Source organism: Falco cherrug, chromosome 6 (genome assembly GCF_023634085.1).
Source record: "Falco cherrug isolate bFalChe1 chromosome 6, bFalChe1.pri, whole genome shotgun sequence".
NCBI classification, from domain to species: domain Eukaryota; kingdom Metazoa; phylum Chordata; class Aves; order Falconiformes; family Falconidae; genus Falco; species Falco cherrug.
Genome location: NC_073702.1, coordinates 19,246,630 through 19,267,629, shown reverse-complemented (window position 1 = coordinate 19,267,629; position 21,000 = coordinate 19,246,630). Strand labels below are relative to the sequence as shown.

General features: G+C 40.4%; 1 protein-coding gene and 1 long non-coding RNA gene across 6 annotated transcripts in view; both read right to left on the bottom strand.

Moving 5' to 3' along the window:
• Nucleotides 1-1,950: 1,950 nt before the first annotated feature.
• Nucleotides 1,951-12,303, bottom strand: LOC129736380 (uncharacterized). Its single transcript, XR_008732883.1, has 4 exons — nucleotides 11,478-12,303; nucleotides 8,871-8,970; nucleotides 6,974-7,025; nucleotides 1,951-6,208 (listed from the first exon to the last, which is right to left on the bottom strand). It is a non-coding gene; the product is annotated as an uncharacterized LOC129736380 (long non-coding RNA).
• A 62-nt stretch (nucleotides 12,304-12,365) lies between these two features.
• Nucleotides 12,366-21,000, bottom strand: part of CILK1 (ciliogenesis associated kinase 1) — a 26,120-nt gene continuing 17,485 nt past the window's right edge. For 4 of the 5 annotated variants that reach the window (XM_027809128.2, XM_055713256.1, XM_055713255.1 and 1 more), the window contains exons 10-14: nucleotides 20,506-20,696; nucleotides 19,728-19,879; nucleotides 18,281-18,409; nucleotides 16,479-16,592; nucleotides 12,366-16,013 (exon numbers count right to left, since the gene is read on the bottom strand). In XM_027809128.2, coding sequence (XP_027664929.1) covers nucleotides 15,859-16,013; nucleotides 16,479-16,592; nucleotides 18,281-18,409; nucleotides 19,728-19,879; nucleotides 20,506-20,696 — 741 coding nt within the window. In that variant the 3' untranslated portion in view covers nucleotides 12,366-15,858. The remainder of the gene's footprint in view (nucleotides 16,014-16,478; nucleotides 16,593-18,280; nucleotides 18,410-19,727; nucleotides 19,880-20,505; nucleotides 20,697-21,000) is intronic. The other variant, XM_055713258.1, reaches the window with a different exon arrangement.

Below are 21,000 nucleotides of genomic sequence, written 5' to 3'. Positions count from 1 at the left end.
CAAACTTAAAGTTGGTATAAAAAATAGATGAGTAGTTTATGTCACTAATCACCCCATGTCTTAAGGCAACCGCATTAATTTTGGAAATTGAGTGTATGTGGCTGATGCTCAGTTAGACATGAAATGAACTATGATTTTCCTACCCTGTTTCCATGAAAAGTAACTGCTTCAGATTTGTTACAGACATTTCAGGGGAAAATATGAAAACTGAAAGTGGGTGTGAATGGGAAATGGGTTTTTGGTGGCAAAGATCAGGTTCTCACCTCTAACATAGACCCATTTGTGATGCTGGGCATCACTTTACACCCCTGCAGCAGATGTCAGCACAGCTAATCTGAAAATCTGCTCACAGAACCCATGCTGTCATCAAAAATTGTGTTTATCAGTCTAAAGCCATGGCTGTACTAACACAGCATCTCAAGGTGGGGAATCTCAGGACAAAAATCTCTAGTGACTACCTTGAGGAAATCCCTCCAAAGCTGCTACTTTCTTTTTTCCCCACAGTTGGAGTTTGGTTATGGTTTCTCTGCCTGGCAGTTGCTGGCAGACTCATCTAGAGGATGCATTTCCACTAGTGGCTTCTCACAAATTTGTAATTTACATGCTTCAAAGGTTGATGATGTCAGAAAAAAACTTACTGTATGGTGCTTCTTTATACTTTGCCTAATTTTAACTCTCTCAGGTCCATCATTCACTGAATAAAGCACCACACTAAATGTACATTTCTGTACTGTGTCTATGTCAGGGCCAGTTACCACCCCCAGAAAATTCCCCAGGTATGGGTTGGAAGTCCAGCATAGGCCCAGAACTGTTCCCAGCAGGCAGATGGGTACAGCACCCTATTCTGGAAGCTAGGGCTGTAGTGTAAATGCATGCTGCATCACGCTAGCTGGCAGCGGTGCCAGCCAACGGTCCCCATATGCCTAAAGCACTAATGTAGATGCGGCTACAGTAGGAGTGTGGCACATGCAGGACAGGACAGCTGAGTAAGAAAGGAGCATTTTTGCATATTTGTCCATGATGGCAGCACTGAATCAAGATTAATCTATTCTTCCTTTTGAGGTCTTTGATAACAGCATACACCTGAGTGCAAAAGTTGGTTCAGGAGCAGTGACCACAGAAAAGCATGCAAGTAACCATTGTCTCCTTGTCTTTTCTGCAGTCTCAAATGCTGCCAATGGCAGCAATAGGCTTGATGGCAAAGAAGAAGGGGAAGAAGAGGTCTCTGATTTGATGCTCAGAGATGAGTGGTCAAGAAAAGCATTCTGATCCTTTTTGGATTTTCTGAATTTGGCCACATCCAACTTTAACTGTTGTTCCCCTTCCACACACTCCTATTTGCCAGAAACCTTCCCCCTTCTTCTCTCTTTATTTTGCTTCCAGCACAGCCTTTCATAATGTAACTGTAAATCTCCCTTGACTTGACATCTAAAGGTATTGCATCAATGAGGTTACTATCATCTATAACTTGAATAGCTGGTCTGTAAACCTCTAGAGTAGAAAAGAAAAGAAGTTTCTTTTATTAATAATTTGTTAAGCCACACCTGTGAGTATTCAGGCAGGTGGCATGGAGCCCAGATGCCACTTAAGTGATCTTGGGATTGGCATAGGCAGAACTTAAATAGTACATAAACCATGCCCTGGTATGTCAGGCTCCCACTGTGCTCTGCAGACACACTTCATCGTGCTGTAGGTTAAACAAGTCCAAAGTCTTCTTGAACGTACTTGCCTGCAGTCCTCACAAACCACTAAACTGGCCTGGGGGACCACCTGATGTCAGCTTCCAGCAGTGTCATCTCAGAGGCGAGAACAGGTTATATGACTGACTGCCACTAGGGAATTAAACAAGGGCGGTTAGGATCCTCCCCATGCTGCTTATCAAGCTCCTAAACTGAAGCATACCACCATTGTGATAAAAAATTAGAGTCCACATAAATAGTTAGAACAAGTCATGCATCACTCAAACCTAGACTTGCTGCAAAACTTCAGCAACTGCTCTGTTTCTGTCCTGGAAGCTTTACTGGTTTACTTTACACCCAAGGACAAAGTTAACCAAGCTTGTATTGACCCTCGCACGTATTTCTGTGAGCTGTTTGGCACTTACCTGCACCACTGGCACAGAGAAGTCTGAACACTGTAATCCTAATTCTGATTTACACCCATTGTGCTGCTGGCAGGGAGAGCTTAAATGGAGTGTCTGTTTACAGAACGTTATTTGGATTGTCTAGTCATTATTGATATAAATATAAATATCTCAACACGGTCAAAAGAATGATTTATATAGGTGCAAGACAGGCAATATCAAGGCTTCAAAGCCAACTGGAAAACAGTTGTACTTAGTACAAATTTCATTGTGAAATATTCTTCTTAAATAACTCATAATGACTTCATCTTTTGATAGAAACTTGTGTATGTTTCCCCTATTTGGTCTCTGGTGTGTGCTGTGAAACTTTCTAGGACTCTCAGTTTGTGTGTTGTTACTACAACTAATAATAATCTAAGCTTAGGTTTAAATAATCCTTTTATTTTCAAAAGAGAATGTAAAGAAGCAAAGCAGATATTGCAGTCCTATTTTTATCTGCTGTTGACCAACTATATAACTAGACAACAATTTGGGTTTTTTTCCCAGTAAAAAAGGGGGGTTTGCAATAAAAAATATTTAAATTGATCCCTTGAATAAATTTAATATAATCTCTTATTCTGTAAAACATTTTTTGTTTGTTTTGGTCCTTTTTTAAATAAAACCAGACTTATTTATACATCTTAGACAGGGAGAAATAGGTTTTATTTCTTCTATTATAAAACACTTTTGTTTTCACTGAAGTACGAGTCCTTCTCTGTCTCTCCTACTTTGACCTCACGCATAAGAAATATCTAATAATTTTATCTAACTTTTTTTTAACAAATTGAACTGTAATTCACTGCTCACATGCATTTCTCAGCTTTGCTTTTTCATTTTCTTCCTTTCGTATTTTACTTTGTTGGCTGTGTTTCCCTACGCTCACTTTATTACTTCTGCATTGCGTAAGAGCGCATTTTAAGTTTTCTTCCTCAAAACTTCCAATGAATATGGGTATATTACTATTTCATTTAATTACTTACAGAAAAGGCAACTCTGAGGGAATGGAGGGCACTTTCTCTTCTACATCAGGATAGCTTCAATCAGTTGCTGGACTTCCACCCACAGAAGTTTGACAGACATGAAAGATGGGTAAGTAGCTTGATTCAAGAGGGAAAAGGCTTACAGGAATTAAAAAACATTTTACAGTTTTGCTCCAGTACAGAGTTGATGGAGATATTAATGACCTAAACCTACATTTCAGGTTTATTTCTGCATCCCTGGACAGTTTTATAAATTGCATATGTACACTAGCTGCTACATTTCCATAAAAACTACAAATAAAAAATGATCAGAAGAAACAGTAGGTATGGTATAAGATACATTAGAAGTGGAGGGAAAGATACATGGTTAATCATATGTGCGCTGGGTCAGATACGAATCTTCACTTGCTTTTGTTCACTTGTTCTCAAGGAGAGGTTTTCAGTGCAAGTTTGATAATGGAATAGGAATCTGGTTCATATTGCCCAGCTCGTTAGCAGCACTAGAGACTATAGGCTCGGTGCTCACTCCACAAAAGCAACATCTCACTTATACATAAGCCTCTTTTCATCAGTCTGGGCAGTGGGAGGTTAAATTGAATGTAAGCATACAGAGAACTGAACTGCCTTTGCCATAGCAGGAATATTAAAAGAAGGCTTTGATGTGCTTGAGAACCATATTGAAACAGTGAACAGTCTTTACATACAAGATAATGAAGTTGTAATAAGTAAAATACAGTAAATACATTCATGTTAGAAAAACGTTCACGGGGCTATGTTTCACTGCTGAATGTGGAGACTCCTAATCTTCTACACAGGAAAAAGCAGAAAAGACAGATCAGTCTTTAGGACTGAAACCTATACACTGGTCTTCAGTAGTCTGGCTTGAAGAGGCATCCCTCTTGCTTCAAGGGGAACCAGGACACTATATAACTAGTGAAGTCTAACTCCATCCCTTTTGTAGGACAAAGATGACCTCTGGATCCTGGAGATGTACGTTCTCTAGCCTCAACCCTGCACTGCTTCATATTAGCGCCTATTGCTATTAGCAAGAAAGTACCATGGCCCTGTCACAGCACTCTCCAAACTATCAAGCAGCAACAAGGTCTTTCCCCATCTCATACCAGCACACTCTCCATCCAGCCCCTCTGCAGCCTTCTCCTCATATAGCCTCATCCAGAGCACACTCTCTTTTCTCTTAATTCTTCCTCTCCCTACTTCTCCCTCAGCTGCTCCCTCTTCATTGGCTCTCAACCACTTCACTTAACCAGCCACAGCTGCACCTTATCCCCATCGGCCAACCCACCACCCCTGAAACCAGCCCACAGTTGTATATTATCAATGCTAATTAACCCAGCTTCATTCTTCTACATGGCCCAAGAAAAATAAACACTGTGCTTGTTTGATTGAGGTTAAGATACTCCTGTTACACCATTGTTTTGTTGTGCGTGCCTACTTTGTGAGAACTTAAACTTAGAATGAGATACTCTGCAAAGTGTGAGAGTTAATGCTGTTCATTTCAAAGCTGTCTCTGTGCAACCCCTTCTTAGAGAAACTTTCTCAGAAATAATTGTTCAAAGCAAGTTTTCAGAGGAATCCAGAACAAACAGTTGTCTGCTAGATCACCCCTTGAGTAAAGTTCTCCTACAGCAAAACTATCTGCTGAATAATAGCAAGAATTAAATCAAGTAGTTACTTCCTTGCTTGAAAAAGCAAGCAGGGGCATGATCTACGCTTAAACTAATGTTTATCCGAGTATGCTAGCACAGTTGGGATCGTATGTGCTAAGCTATAGCATTTAAGGCTGAAAGAGGTGAAGATATTTTTCTCTTGCCAGAAAGGATAACGTTTCCATTCCATCTTCTCTTGGATGATGTTTCCAGGCCTGAGATCCAATGGTTCTGCTGCAGTGTAGAAATTGGTCTGAAATAGTAGTAGTTGTAGGGCAAGCAACATAAATGAATTGCAACCTGCAGCATAACCAGAAAATTGTCCCCAGTTCTGCATTAGAAGTGATGCCTATAGCTAGGTACTTCATGGGTCAATGTCAGAGCTGGACGCTGAGTTATACAACTATGCTATTTCGAAATTTCCATTGGACGTCAAAGTTACATTAACTTTCTTGGATGCCAGTGCCACATTGGGAGATGGTATATGGTTGATTATCCACCATGTCCTTCAGCTCCTCCTCCTCTGAGTTCCTGCTTCTCCCCTCAGTGGGAATTTAGGGAGAGGGAATTTAGCTACAGTAAATGCAAATGTATCTTGTTTATTCATTCCCAGTATGCATACTGATACTTTTTCTTCCTTGAACCCGCTTCAACCGATTCTTCCAATCATTTGCACCATTTAAAAGCAGGTTATTGTAAAGTAACCGTTAAAGTCAGATACTTCACTAGCTGACGATTAGTTTTCCTTCTTTTGAAAAACTATAGGAAATGGACATTTAAAGACTATGTATTGAGATAGCCCAATCACATTTTTTCCCCTTGACACAGACACAACATTAAGATTTGGATTTAATTTCACATGAAACCAGAAGTTTTCCAACAGCTTTTAGTTGTTCTTCCCCCAGCTTCTAAACCATGCACTTTTTGCAGGGCTGTGGAACACCATGCAATCACAGATAACATCAATGGCAGATCTTATTTTGCAGCGAAAAGTTAAAAACTAACCATTGCTTTCCAGAAAGTTTTCTGTTTACAGCAGTAGTTTAACATTTACATGCCAGTCACCTCTTGAATACGGGTATTAATCTTTTACTAAAGCTCAATAAACCTCTGCCTCAAATATTTTTGTGTAAAAATAATTAATTTGGAACAAATCAGTTGGCTTGTGTCTAACTGGCCTGTCATGCTCACTGCAAATTGTGTCACTGAGGCACACAGGTGATTCTCTGGGTGTGCAAGTATGCAATTAATTCTAGATGTATCTAAGCTACTATAATAAATTCAAGAAGAGTAATACTGTTACAGTACAGGGCTCTCTCCCTCAGGTCCTTCCTGTAGAGGTTGTACTTCGCTGCTATGTAGCTGAGGACGGCTCTAGTCTGCACCATCTTCATCCCCATCAACCACCATGGGCACTTGCTGAAACAGCAGGCATCCACCTATAGGGAAAAACACACGTTATTCTACTGGATCTAGTAACCACGTCAGATTTCTTGCTGTCTTCAGATCATTACTTTTATGGTTAGCTTGCTGTAGGTAGTCATTATATTAAACTGGAGTTCTTCCATGCAAACAATAAATTACAGTGGTGCAGACAAATTAACTGCAGAACACAATTATTTTGGATTAGTTGAAGTTGCAGTCAGTCAGTTGAAGTAGCAGTCACTGAAGTTGCAGTCAGGACAACGTACAGCAACTTTTATGCTGAAATTGAAACAATACAGTGAAGACAATCACACTAAACACCAACTGAGTAAAAACTGTCTAATTCTAAATACATTAAAAAAAAAATCTGTTCCATTATTTAGAACACAGTTGAAGCAAATATCATATTCCCAAATTCCTCTCTTATAACCAGTATCTTAAGCTAAATCAGGACATTCAGTGAAGGTTTAAAGATATGTTTTTTCCAAGCTCCTGAAGCCCAGGGTAAGTTTGTGGCACCAGATGGGACACGTAAACAAATGGAGAACAGAACAAACCAGAGGCATGGGAAACTCTCTGGGTTGGAAAGACATTCAATTTTCAATTGCATCTGTCCACATATAGGAAAAAAAGCAGCAGCTGCAGCTGTTAACAGCTCTCAGTCTTACTCCCCTCTCTGCTGTGTGGAAAGAAAGTCACACACAGTCTTCCAAGTCTTCTCTTCACGTGTCTTCTCTGAGACTAAGTCTGGTCACACTTGAGGTTTCATGCGGACTCACCTTACAGGAGCTTCTCATACTGTTCTTGGGTTTCCAAAAACTCTTTTTCAAACTGAAAAAAGGGAATGACGAAGAAGAGGAAATGAGTGGATTTTTCACATTTCTAGAACAGATAAACTTTTAAAGCATCGTAAAAGGGAGAGAATATATATCATGATTCCTTCCATTCCAGATATGGCTCTAAGGGAGAAAGTACCAAGGGCAGAAGCACTGGCCAAACCTCTTGGACTGGGCTGCTAAAGGCAACCCTAGCAGAAAAACAGGCCAAAAGAACTGGAGTGAGGATGGCTTGTTTGGTATTGAACAGGTAATTTAATGTGAAATAGTCAACAATACAGACTAGGCTGTCCTTAAAATGCTTTCTAGTATGTGAAAAAAAGACCTCAGTTGTGGGATATTTTGATTTGGGAGCTAGACAGGAACAAATTCTTAGGAAGTTAAAACAAAACTTTTACAAAATAATGTAAATAAACTTCCAGCAGGAAGTTTAGTATAGAAGCATGTTTAGGATACCTGAAGATGAATTATCCACTAAATGAGAAACAAAAAGGTACAGAATGGCCTGTAATCAGAATGACGTAGTTATATTTGATATGGATGACAATGGCTGGTCCAATCACTGATATTTATGGAGGAACTGAGTTCAAGAATAAGGCACCAAAATTAGATGTCTACATGTAAGTGTTTGCATGTGCCATTCATGTCTATAGGCAATGTAAGCCACGGAGGCTAGAAAATGATTGAGCTTACCAATTTCTAGATACCTAGCTATGGAGTCCCAAGGAACCTTCCTCAGTTAACCTCTCTCAGAACATCTGCACAACTTATGTTAATTATTAAGATTTGCTATATTAGGGAAACCCCAGAAGATCAGGCATAATAATACAATGCCAATGTCCAACTATAGTAAGAGTGATCACAGAATCTGAAATACAGAACCTGGGTTTCTTCTAGTGAAAAGCCAGGAAACGATTATCTCAAGGAAAAATGTAGTAATTGGCACCTATCAACAGGTGGGGATTTTTTAATATTAAAAAAAAAAAAGAGAGAGAGGGAATTAAAACATAGGAACAAATGATGCAGGGAAGTAGCCAGTTATATCTTCTGTAAGGCCTTCAAATAAGGACTGGTGATCTTTTTGAAAAACTCTTATTCCTTGGCTCACAACAGGGGTAACCGTATGAAGCGCACCAGCCTATTGCATAAAAGAGGACACTCGGAGCAGCTACTAGTCCTTTCCATCCTCAAACTGAATTATCAGTTTATCACCAAGATAGATGGCAAATGAATAAGTAAATTATATCCCATTAAAAAAATATATTTTAAAGTGGTGTCTTGCTTCTCTGGTTTACCCAAATGTATTTCTTCCTGCTCTAAAATTTTTAATTTCCTTACACATGTGGGCCACTTCACCCTGTTAAGCTTCATCTAAATGATGCAAGTAAGACAAAAATATATTTCATGCTATAGCTTACTATGGAGGATGCAGCCAGTGGAGGTAAAAATAAAATAAAAATCTGTGTGAGCATCCAACTGAAAACAGAAAGACTAGAGAAAACATATTTGTTGCTGGTTTATTTGGCACAGATAATACTTGTTATGCAGGAACACATCTATCATTCAGCTCAACAGCTCTGGGTCAGTAATCGAACACTTAATTAAGCATTGCACATTCTTGCATTAAGCAAGAAACTGGATTACAGTGTCATTGCTCAGAAGACATGTAACTTGAGGCCATACTTTTGTGTGCCTAAGAGTGTTTAATTACACTGAATAGCCAATGCTCATTTACTATTTTATCTTGGGATACCTTTTCATTTTTGGTTAGTAAGCTGTGATCTGCCTCAAAGACAAGCTTACCAATGTGCAACTTAAAGTAAAAAACACTAAACCAAACCTCAACGCCAACTGCAGCTAACAACCAACAAACTGACTTCGTCTTGCCTCTTCCATCAAAGTAGTAAAGTTTTGGTTTTCCAGCCATGACTTCAAACTTCCTAGAAGTGTTATAAAAGATAATGTTAGTAATGACACAAAAATCTGATGGCAGCTGGGATAAAGGTTCACAGGTCACTCATGATAAAAATTTAAGTCTATGTTTGACAAAACACTTCAGTAAAGTTTCAGTCTACACTGACTTGGTTTTATGCTGCACATAAAGTCACAGTATTTCATAGTGTTTTCATACCCCTGAAAGTCAGGAAAAGTAAGTATCAAGTTGCTAAGTAGGAGATAACAGAAAAAAATAGTCACCCCTAAGGAAGTCCTTAAAACTTTTAGAAGATATAAGTTTTAGCACTAGAGTTACTCAATCAGCACTGAAAGCCAAGTTTTGATCAAAAGGGAGAAGAGGAAGTTACAAATCTGGCAGCCCTTATATCAAAGAATGCCAAAAGTATCTAAACATTAACTCTATGCATACTGAGGTGAAGTATGGGAACCTATTTTCAAAGCCTCTCACTTTTCTTTCCAGCTGGGGTGATCCAGGGTATGTGGTACAGAATCGGCAGAAGCTTCCTTCAAAAGAATGAGCAGTTTTGTCTGTAATAATCCAGATTAAAATATGAAAATTCAGACTGTTACACTACTTCTACTGGTTGCATTTCTCTCTAGTAATAAACCTGTTGCTAAGCAAAACTTTTATAGACTTTTCAGTTAACCAAATACACCATGCTTTGCAAGCAACATTTTAGTTCTTGAATGGCTTAATAAACAAGGCTATTAATTGTTATTCCTGTCTCAGCAGGAATTGGGTCCACTGTAGAGCCATAAACCAAAGGAGCATTAAATTTAATCATACTGGTATTTCATATGCAGAACTCTGTAATAGCAACTCCTTGCTGCAACTGAGAGCTGTTTTCTCTCTGTGGGGAGATTTCTTGTCACTCCAATCCACAGTTCAAGAACTGGAAAAGAGGCTGTTGGCATGCAAACAATAATCTGCAGTCCCCGATGTTGCAAGAGCTCCTTCATAAACAGAAGGGAAAAGTGACCTTTGAAAGACCTTGAGCACATGAGGCAAGCAATCAACTTGTTAGCCAATAGGCCTGAAAACAGAACACAAAATACAAGACTGCATCTGGCCATGGGAATTCAAAGGGGCCAGGCTATTTGGCCCTTCATGTCTGCTTAGTGGCCTCCATTTCTTCTTGGGTAAGTCACTGGGAACTAAAACATTGCTGAGTAGTATCTATACTGCTAACAAATTTAGGAGTGCATGAGAAACAGGAAAAAAGGACTACAGGAAAGTATTGGTGTGAACTGCAAGTAAGAACAGAACGAAACAGGAGTTGCTTGTAATACAACTAAATTCACAGAAGAAAAAAGAAACTAAAGGTGATTTTTCATATGAAGATTAAAAATTTAAATGAACAAAAGTCACCTTTCTTCAGCGCACCTTCCTAAGACATGCTCCTAGCAGGCCAACTGACACGTCACAGGAGATCAGCAAGTTGCTTTTGCCAAGCACACACCAAGGCAGCAGAGATAAACAGAAAGTACAGACATGGTGGATGTTTATCTTGTAAATACAGGGGGATCAGCAAACTTTGAAGACAGCTGTAGCATTCTGTTTCCTAAGACTCAGCCTGCCATGCAGTATTGGAATAGAAAGTCCAATGTGTTAACTGAAATCTGATGGAAAGACAGCAGCCCCCTCTTGGGATGGGCAAAGAGCTGCTTCTTTCCCAGCTCTTCTTGCCAGAAGGAGAGAAAACGGCAATTTGCAGTAAGGAGCTGCTATTGCAGGTAGGCTGCTGGCCATTCCCCTCAGCCTGGTATCTCATCAGCAGAAGGACTTTGGGAAGAAAGCATCTGAATTTACACCTTTGTTGTGATTTATGAAGGCCGCCTGGGCTAACAGGGGGAAAGAGGGAACGTGAGTATCTGTGCAAGAAGTCATTGCTGCCACCCTAGCCACACAGACCACAAGAACATTGGTGAAGAGGGCCTGGAGACCAGCTGTGCCTGGCACATCCTGCAGATCCAAGACTCCAGGACCCGATTGTCACTGCTTGCCTTCAGCCGCCCTGTTCCACCCCCTCTCACGGAACACCAGCCTCCGGGGGAAAGCCCCCCGCTCAGCTACGACAGGCAGTAACCTCCCGGGCCATCGGCTACAACCCTGCCCATTCACGGCAAGTTCTGTGTAGACACGGGATGAAGCGCGGTTCATGCTATTAAAGGGGGAAGCTGCCATGCTGGTGGTGGTGGGGTGAGGACCTGAAGGCCAAAGCAGAAGAAAGCGAGCTCCCACGGGATGGGAAGTGCTGCAGTAAGCGTTCCTTGCACAAGTGCTCCTTAAGCCCAGGGCAGGCAGCCTGTGGCCAGGGAGGTTCTCCCCGACCAGCCACCCCAATGCCAGCCCAGCCCCCCCAGCCCCCCATGCCACCAGCGCCAAGCGAGCCAGGGTGGTGATAGGAAAAGAGAAGTCACAGAAACCCACGGTATTCACACCGAGTATTAATAAATAAATAAATGAAAACCTAAAAGCAAGCGAACATACACGGCTTTTAACGAGCGAGCCAGCAGCGGCTCCCACCGCGGGGCTGCCACCCCGCGAGGGAAGGAGCCGGGCCCGGCCGGGCCGGAGGCCGGCACACACCCACCTGCCCGCTAAACACTGCCACGGCACCGCCTCCAGCGGGACAGCCGCCAATAGCAGGAGTGTATTTTGCATATTTCGCAAAGGCTTCTGGGAGAAACATGAAACAAAAAAAGTCAACAATAATCGGATTTTAAACTTTTTAGACCGAAACTGCTTATACTATAAGAGGTGGTTGCATGGCGTGGGTCAAGGAATTGTCAGTCTCGACTTGTCGCCATGACCCGAAGATATTTTAGATTCTGACCCTTATATAGCGTTTGGGGCCAGCTCATGCTCTGGATGTGAGGGCGATCTGGCTGCGACATCTGTCACCCCATTGATCGCCAGGGTTGATTCGGCTGATCTGGCTGGCTAGGCGGGTGTCCCCTTCCTCCCTCACCGCTCCATGTGCGTCCCTCCCGAAGCTGCGCGCTCGGTCGAAGAGGACGACCTTCCCCGATAGAGACGTACCGTTCATCGGTCAAGGGTATACGGTAGCTGCGCTCCCCTGCTAGAACCTCCAAACAAGCTCAAGGTCCATTTGTAGGAGAACGTAGGGTAGTCAAGCTTCCAAGACTGCAGACACATCCAAGTGAGGCACTGCATGGGGCAGTCTGCCATTGTTTTGTGAGCCGCACTCACGGAAATGACCCCGTTTCTAACGTTCTTTACGGTTCTTTACGGCACTGCGGGGCGCGAGGGGGGGCAGTGCATGCAATGTGGAAGTCTTAATTAATCTAATTAAAAAAGCCAAACTGAACCAGTTTTAATAGAAGCACTTAAAAGCAGGACTCTTGTCTGTCAGTATTTCTTCAAGAGTAACTTTATTCTGGGCAGGAGACGTGACAGAGAAGGAACGAAACCAAACATTTATACATATTCGAACAAAACCACTGAATAAACAAAAGCCATTATTTCTTTACTCAACTCTGACAATTCCACCCTCTCCTTCCACATATGTACAAAAATGTTCTTTTAGTATTTGTTTTCCTCCTCACATTATGGCAACCTACTCACATCAACATAGAAGTGGGTTTTCTGGCTTGGTTTGGGTTTTTTTTTGGGGGGGGGGGTTGGTTTTTTTTTCTAACATCATGGCACTTACACAATTCTTTTACAAAAATCTGGATTACAGAGCTGAATGAGTCCACTGCCAGGCTCCTTTACTTCCAACAGTCATTATTACACATTATGCATAAGCCTGAGAAAATGTAAACAGTAGGATTCTAAAAACATTTTGCATAAAGATGCTGCTAAATATTAAAGCACAAAGTAGCAGGTTACATAGGATAAATTCTCAGATAGCGCTGCTTGTCCAGATTTCAGTATGAGACCTACATCTTTTCCATATCTATATTGCACACACAGACAGCACAGTAAAATACATAGCTCAGTCAACTCAGACCTTACTCGAAAATAATTTTTTCCAACTTCATTATGAATTTTCTTGATTAAAGGCTACAAGTGCTGCCATTATACTTTGCTAATTTTCTGTCCCACCAAGTTAAACCTAGCAGAAGTGATTCTGAATATCAAGATTAGCAGCCTTTTTTTCCAAAATAAAGGCTTTAATTTGGGAGAGGAGGAGGTAAGCCAAAATAAAAAAAAGCACTACTACTTTTTCTAGCCTGTTTGCTGGACCGACCAAACCCTGAATGCTATTGTCAAGAAAATCTCTGCAGGGTTGATAAAGGTTCAGAGATTACAGGCCAGGCTCAGATTCACCCTGTATCACTTTAAACACATGGAGTAGCCCCCATCCTTAGTGCAGAGATCCAGGCATCTCAAGAGGGTTACTAAGTTCTCAGGTGAACCAAATTTCTCTTGAGATGGTTCTCACTCACCACTGGTTTAAAGAGTTAGCTCACAACAAAGGAGCTGATGCTTAGGTGCCTGCAGCTAGGTAGGATGAATACAAGCCTCAGCAGCCTGTTCTTGTGACTTGTTCATCTCCTGCTTCCAGTAGTAGAAATTCAGTGTATGCAACAGTTAAATTGCCTACTTAGGTCTAGGAAAACTTAGGACAGGTTCAGGGTGTTCCCCTCTTGAGACTAATTATTCAGTGAAAAATAAATTAAATGATATCTAGACATAAATACAGATATTTATTTCCACCAAGAGAAGCAACTTTCTTTCCAGTTCTAACACAAATTTACATGTTTCCCTTTCCATTTACCCAAAGGCACCATCAGTGTGTGCCACAGAAATCAAATGGCTGCTTTAATTTACTGCTATGCATTGGCATCACTGCTTTGGAAGCAGTTAGGTATGGTTTGGAGTCTACTCGCTATGAACAAATAACGGAGTAGCTCGACACATAACACATCCTTGGCATATGTAAGTCTTACATGCGTACTTTTTTTTAATGCATAGACCCTTTTGCTCCCTTTTTGACTCGTACTGTCTGTCTCACTGTGGACCGAGCCCATAATAGCAAACAGTGAGCGGTGCTCCTCATGGTTCCCCCCGTAGCACTGAGCCAGCAGCCTACTCTAGGGTACAGTTTCCTCCAAGTCCCACAGGTTCTCTACAGGAGTACTGAAAAGGCCAGCGTGCATTACCAGTCTCCAGTCCACAGTGGCTGCCCCTTGTGGGGTACCGGCAGATCCCACGGAGAGGGTCTCACTAACACACTGTCATTCAGCTCCTTTCAAATGGCTGGATGCTGAGAACCATACCTGTTCGGATCCCTTTAGACTAGGTTTAAGTCTGACAAATATACAATTTGCCCGATCTGTTCATAAAATGAGCTCAGACAGGTGAACATTTCTGTACGCTTCTGCAGGAAGATGCATTTTTACGCACACTTTAGCTTTGGTGGTGCTGTTCCAAAACACAACTATAAAAGGTGTTCTCCCACAGAACTGTTCTTTCTTCTGTGGAAGGATGTGCAGGAACATCCAAATTCTGGCTGTGATCTAAACTAATCTTTTGCTGACGGCTGGACTCTGGCATTCCTTTCCAGAGCAGCATTAAACCAGGCAATGCGGCGATTTTCTCTTCCCTATAACCTGATAAATAATTTTCTCTCATAAACTGAGTTAAACTGCTCTTTAAACAGCTGTATCAGTTTCTGTGAAATCAACTACAATTTTAGAATGTTTTTTAGCAGGACCAGGTAAGGTTCCATTTTTTGCAGTAGAGCCTGGAGGACTAATTTACAGAAGCTGACATACTCTTCACATTGTAAGTGAAGATGTATTGAAGAGAAGAACTATCTTAAACTGACTAATTTCCTTTGGATTTTTTTTTCCCCACAAGTGATTTAAAGCAGTTGTGAAAATTAAGTCAGCTGCATAGATATTGTTTCCTTAAACTCTGCTGCTGGTATATCACTAATACTTTGTTACTCTGAAACCAGCTTTATAATTGTTAATACTGTCTTAAATATGTCTTCAGATCTTATATTCCCAACAAGAAAAAAAGAAGAAACAATCTGATTTTTCTCCTTATAAATCATCAGAACATTTAAATGAATTTAACAGAGGTAGGTCCACATTCTATTTCAAAGTGAACAATGCCAAGAAGCAACTCTGAAGCAGGACAAAAGAGTGCTGTGTCAGAACACAGATCTACAGAAGGGTTTTCACCCTTCACCAAACAAGGAGATTCCCCAAATTTGGTTAAAGCCCAAGAATGGAGCTGGAACGCTGGAAGCAGTCCAAAAACTCCTTTAAAGGCAAAATAAATGAAAAATAAGAAGCACCCCCCCGACCTTCAGCAGTCTCTGAGTGCAAATGAGAGTTTAGACTGTTAGTCACTCATTCCTTTGATGTCAGTACAAAGCAAATGAGCACAGGACAACAGAAGCAAGAAGCATGGCATCAAGATGTGGCATCGCTGAAATTATACAGCCTTATTTAGCACATAAACTTCAGAAAATGTCTAATGAATGCCCCTTCCTCAGTACTTCTCTTCCACTGCAATATTGCACCACTTTGCTTTTTTTAATCCACTTTTATAAAAAAATTGATTCTAATAAAGGAAAAGTTCGATTTTTAAAAAGTTCATTATAAAAATTTATCATATAAAAATGCCAAACCCCCTAAGCCATATATACAAAATGTATCAGATTTATGAAAATAACCGGACCCAATTATATAACAAAACAATTTATACAAAAAGGTACAAGACTGCATTCAAATTAATACAAATAAAAGTAAAAAACCCTTCAAAATGACTCATTCATAGAAGATCTGTTTCTTTCAAATTTACAGGTATATAAATCAGTATCAAATTGTCTCATGTTAACAACCATTTAACGGGAAACACGCACTGGTTCAGAGAGTATTTCCACACGTCACCGGTGAGCACCATACTTTGCAGACCAGTCAACACGCCCATGGATTGGCTGAGCTGGTGGGGGGAGAGGCATTAACCTTGGTGTGCTTTTTGTAGGCGAGTTGAACGATGGCCGCCCAAGATGCGGTCTTACTGACTTCAGAGAAGAATAATCTAAAGGACAAAAGAAAATGCCATGAGATAACAGTTCAGTGAGTAGCTGTTCATATTGAGCAATAAGTGGATGCAGGTCCAGCTCCTTATTTCTTCAGGATATAAGCCTCCTTTTTTAATAGAATTTGTTGATGTGAAACAATAGTGGATCCAATCCCTAAAACCTTATCAGACAAGGAGTATTTATATCATGGATCTCACAAATGTGAATTCTGTGCCAGCTCTCACAGCAACCTCTAGGTCCCACTGAAATATGCTGTGGATAAACCCACGTATTTCATAAACAAAGTAGAAATAAACCAAATCCTTCTCCCTATGGAGTTCTGCAAGATTACAAACTGTAGTTCCAGTCAGTCAAATATTTACAAACAAAGTAAAGCAAAGATAAATCGCTCAGTGCTGCATATATACAGCATTACCAGAGTAATGAGCAAGGGACCAAGACAACTTTGGTACTATACTTACTAGAAGATGGATCCACAACTGGTGCCAACTGAACCCTCTGCCCAGCAGAGCCTACTTCCTTCTTCAGAAATGAAGGGACATAACCACTAGTTAGACCACTTGATCCTAAGGGCCCTGAAAGAAATGGCAAGGAACACCTGAGCTCAAAACAATGGATCTCCCATACTATCAACAGATGACAAAGGTGTGCACAGAGGGGTCATACTCAAGATCAAGCCTCATCACAGACTGATGAAAACGAGAACTTCATTGAAGACACTAGAAATCCACAGATCCCATATATACCTGCGTTCATCAGACTGTCATCATCAGACTGCATTTAAAGATGAAAGGGAAAAAGGGTACAAATTGTACTACTAGAAGGGCAATTTCTGCTTCTCCCTAACATCTCAGCTTTTTCAAGGTTTCTCAGAGCTTTCTGAACTTAGGAGTTCAGCTGGAATTGTCTTGTTTGACTTTCAGCAGCTGGGTTCTATGGATATACTCACTCCTGATTTCTACGCAGTGAGTCTGGGGCTCTGGTGCCACTCAAAGCTCTTACTGAAGCCAGTAAGAACCCAGCTTAACTGGGATAGATTAATGTTCCAAATTCATAACGTCAACTAAAAAATTTGTCCCTAAGATGAGCAGGAACAGATTTGACCAACCTGTAGGATAAGCCATAGAAATTGGAACAAAAATAGGTATAAATAAAACAGTGCAGATGGACACTATAAACAAGTTAGCATGCACAGATCAGATCCACTGCATGTATGCCTGTAACATACTAGAACACTAGAGCAGTGCCAAAGCATATTGTGGGAAATGATGGTTGCAAGTTAAAAAGGGAAAATCTAATGATATATGATGCTGCTACAGAAGAAGCAAAAACTTGTAAAAGAGCCAGGAAGGCAACTTGTGCTATGTATATAAAGGCTCTCAGGTAGTTTAGCCATTTACAACATCCTCCCACCTTCACTCTTCAAAGAACAATTTTCTGATTAAACCACATCCAAAATTTTAAGGTTTTTTCTTTTTAAACCAGTTTCTAAAGGCCCAAAACGTTTCTGTTGAATCTTGGACCAAAGAAACAACATATGCAAAACAAGTACTGCACTGCAGAACTGTATCACATGAAAACCTGAAGGCAAGAGTTAGACAGGAAATACATAGACACAATCTTAAAACATCAATATGTTTAAGTATATCTGGTAAAATCTAATGTAAAAATCTACAATGAAATAACAGGGATTAAACACCTGAAATACCAAATGCCCCAAAAACATGAAGAAGAAACACTGAAGAGTTTTGCTTTTCGCCTTAGTTTTTCAAAGCTACAATTATATCCCTATTTTAAACAGCATCAATTAAAAGACATGATAACAGATGACTGATTTGCTTTATTCACATAACAAGACTGGTGTATATGGCTAGTTTAATTTAGACCAGCTTCCTCCTCCATGACAGCCATTTATGCACCAGCTGGGCTAAAATAACATGGAAACCTGAAAATAGGACTTACACAAACAGATGAAGGAAACTGAAGGCAAGATGAAGTATTTCAGGTCAAAGAGACCTAAGCTGTCCAACCTTCTATGCATATTGTACTTCAAACCAGACTTTTGGGGATTCATTAGAAAAAATGACTATGTTTCAGTTTAAGGTAGTCTCCAAATCCAAGGAACAGTGCTCATAACATATTTTGACAGAAAGACCAGGCATGGTAGCAAGTATCTTTGGAGCTGACAATGTATCAGAAATGGGTGGCCCTGAAAAATAGCTGTCTGGAATTACGGGAACATCACCTAAGCGCAGCTTCTTACCTGAATTCATCCTGTTAATACTTCCTCCCAAACCAGATGCTTTCCCAGGCAAACCAGAACTAGGCCAGGGATTAGACAGAACAGACTCTTTGTTTGAAGTGGAGACTATGGTATTCCTTGTGCTTATTCCTATTGCAAAAATGCAAAAATTACCATGCTGAAATCTCTGTTGTTACTCAGGCTTGCATTCATTCCATCTGATGCACAATCTTAGAGCAGATGTTCAATTCAGCAAACTTAACTAAAACCTTCTCACTCTTAACATGCCTCTGGGTTACTTCCCATCCGCTCATATGGGAACACTATGACTTGACATAGGCCCTAATCCTGCAAAGATAACAGTGTGAGTAGTTCTGCTAGCATCAATGGCTGCTGATATCAAGGGACAAGACCCTTACACTAAGGCCGCAAATATTCTCAAGTTGTAGAAGGTAAACCTTGCTATGTAAATGAAATCTATGCTTTGCATCAAACACAGCATTTTACAGCTTTAACCTAACAGTGACAAGATAACTTGAGAGTAAATAACAGTAGATTACATTTGTCGTAGTACTGGACTCTTCTTTGGTGTATCTACTGAAACCACAGACTGTGGCAGGGTACCTAACATGCAAGGATGCACTCACAATTTATGGTAAAGCAAAAGTAGGCTTGGGATCACGTGTTTTACAACCTCCTCCAGTAATACAACTTTTAGCTACCAAAACTCTTACTTAAGTGATCCAATTTGAAAGTCATTGCAATTAATTGTTTCAGGAAAAAAGACTGATTTTACAATCATGATACCTTCTTGTTTACTTAATTTATTTTGAAGTATGAGTACTACAAGTGAAGGAACAGCTAACACTTCCTTTATAAACAGAAATGATGAAAGAGGATACATTCATATTCAGCTCATTTTAAATACAGGCAGACATGTTGCCCACCTCCTGTACTCATCCTGCCTCAGCACTGGTCTCAGTATAGCAGAAGTTGACATGAAGACTGGCAGGCAATTCCTCTATAGAGACATGGATTTGCATTCTACTTAACTCCAAGCTACAGCAGAGCATACTCCCACTATCAGTTAGCTTCTGTTCATAATATTATATACTTATGAGGTAAACATAGGGCACTTTCTTTCCCAGTCTAAAAGACCAGTCTTATCCTTCTTAGGGAAACAGGGAATACTTTGGCATATTTTCTAACACACTTCAAAGAATAAGAGTATCCAGCAGGAAGAAGTACCATGAATCCTGCCCCCTTCTTGTAAGCAGAATTTATCTCAGTTGCTAGAATGTAGTTTGTATCATTGCCATCTACATTAGCAAAGCTCTTGCTCTCCTCATTTTCTTTAAGCAGTAGCCCCACTTCACAAGCTCAAAGGATAAAGCCTCGTGTACCCATGACTATTTCATATTGCTGTTGGAATTACAGGAAGAAAAAGAAATAAGTATTTTTTACTAACCAGGCAGATACCTAGAATGTCTCAAGTAATGTTGCTTTGCTGCAGAAACTCGCAAGGTGGGAGTGTCCTGCCGTGGAAAGGTCACATGGGAAGGTGCACTGCTGCCAGAGCCTACAGCATCCACAGGCTTCAGGTCCAAAATGCTTTCAAATCTGTAATCCCAAAATTGCTACACTTAGTCCAATCCTTATAGCATATGTTTGGCCACAGTTGGCCTTCCCATCTCCAGGAACCATTTCCTCATACTGTGTTTGCTACAGCATAAACATACAGACAACAGGGAATATTTTCAGCCTGAAGACATGTAAGTGCCCCTGAAAATCAGATTCACACCTCTTGTTCCCTTATAAATACATTTTAAAGGTTTTATAAATCACTTGTTTTTTCTCTACTGTGTATGATCCATGGAAACTGCAGCTTAGAGTCACCAAAACTAGTTTATATGCATGGAATATGTCAAAATGGTTCATATGTGAAATAAAAGTAGATACTCAAAAGACCAACTTGGGAAGACTTAAGCTAAACAATTTTCAGTGGGGAAAAAATGAACAAGGAATTGTATAGAAGGGTGCACTGCCCATCAAAAAACGCCTTGCAATTCAAAGGTCAGCATCCAACAAGCAGCCAAGGCAAAGCAGGAAAGAGACAAGCTGCATGTCCTTTACTTGCCTGGATATATGTTTCTGGATCCATAGAAAGCATAAAGAGCAACATGATGAGAAGTGAAGCCTAAGGAAGTAAGACCAAACAGCACATGGACATAAAAGAAACAACTTACCTACAAAGAGTTTCATCACTCTGCCTCTTCTTGTTTTTCAAGTCCACCCTGGTGATGGAAGAGCTGAAATCAAGGTCTTCCAAGTCATCCCAGTCTTCAGAACTCTTCACTGTTCTAGCAAGATGTCCCCATCTTCGCCTAGTTTTTGGTTTAAGTTCACCATTTATATTCTCAGTCCCAGCAGATGTTTTCTGTTATAAAGATTGAAAAGAAACAAACCCATGCACTGACACCATAAACCAGGTGACAGAAACAAAGAGGACTTTTTTTCCTGTCTCAAAGAGTAATAGTGGTAGTAGTGCTCTAACAGCAGAATCCTAATCTTTCACTAAACGTGCTAAGAACACAGCCTGTAGACACTACTACCTATCTTCTGCATTTCATCTTATAATAAAGTAACTTGCACTGACAGAATAAATTTCTCAGGTCTCAATTCTAATTCTATTTATATTTCACTATACAAACTCCCAACCAATTAGCTCACGCTCAGTTTTT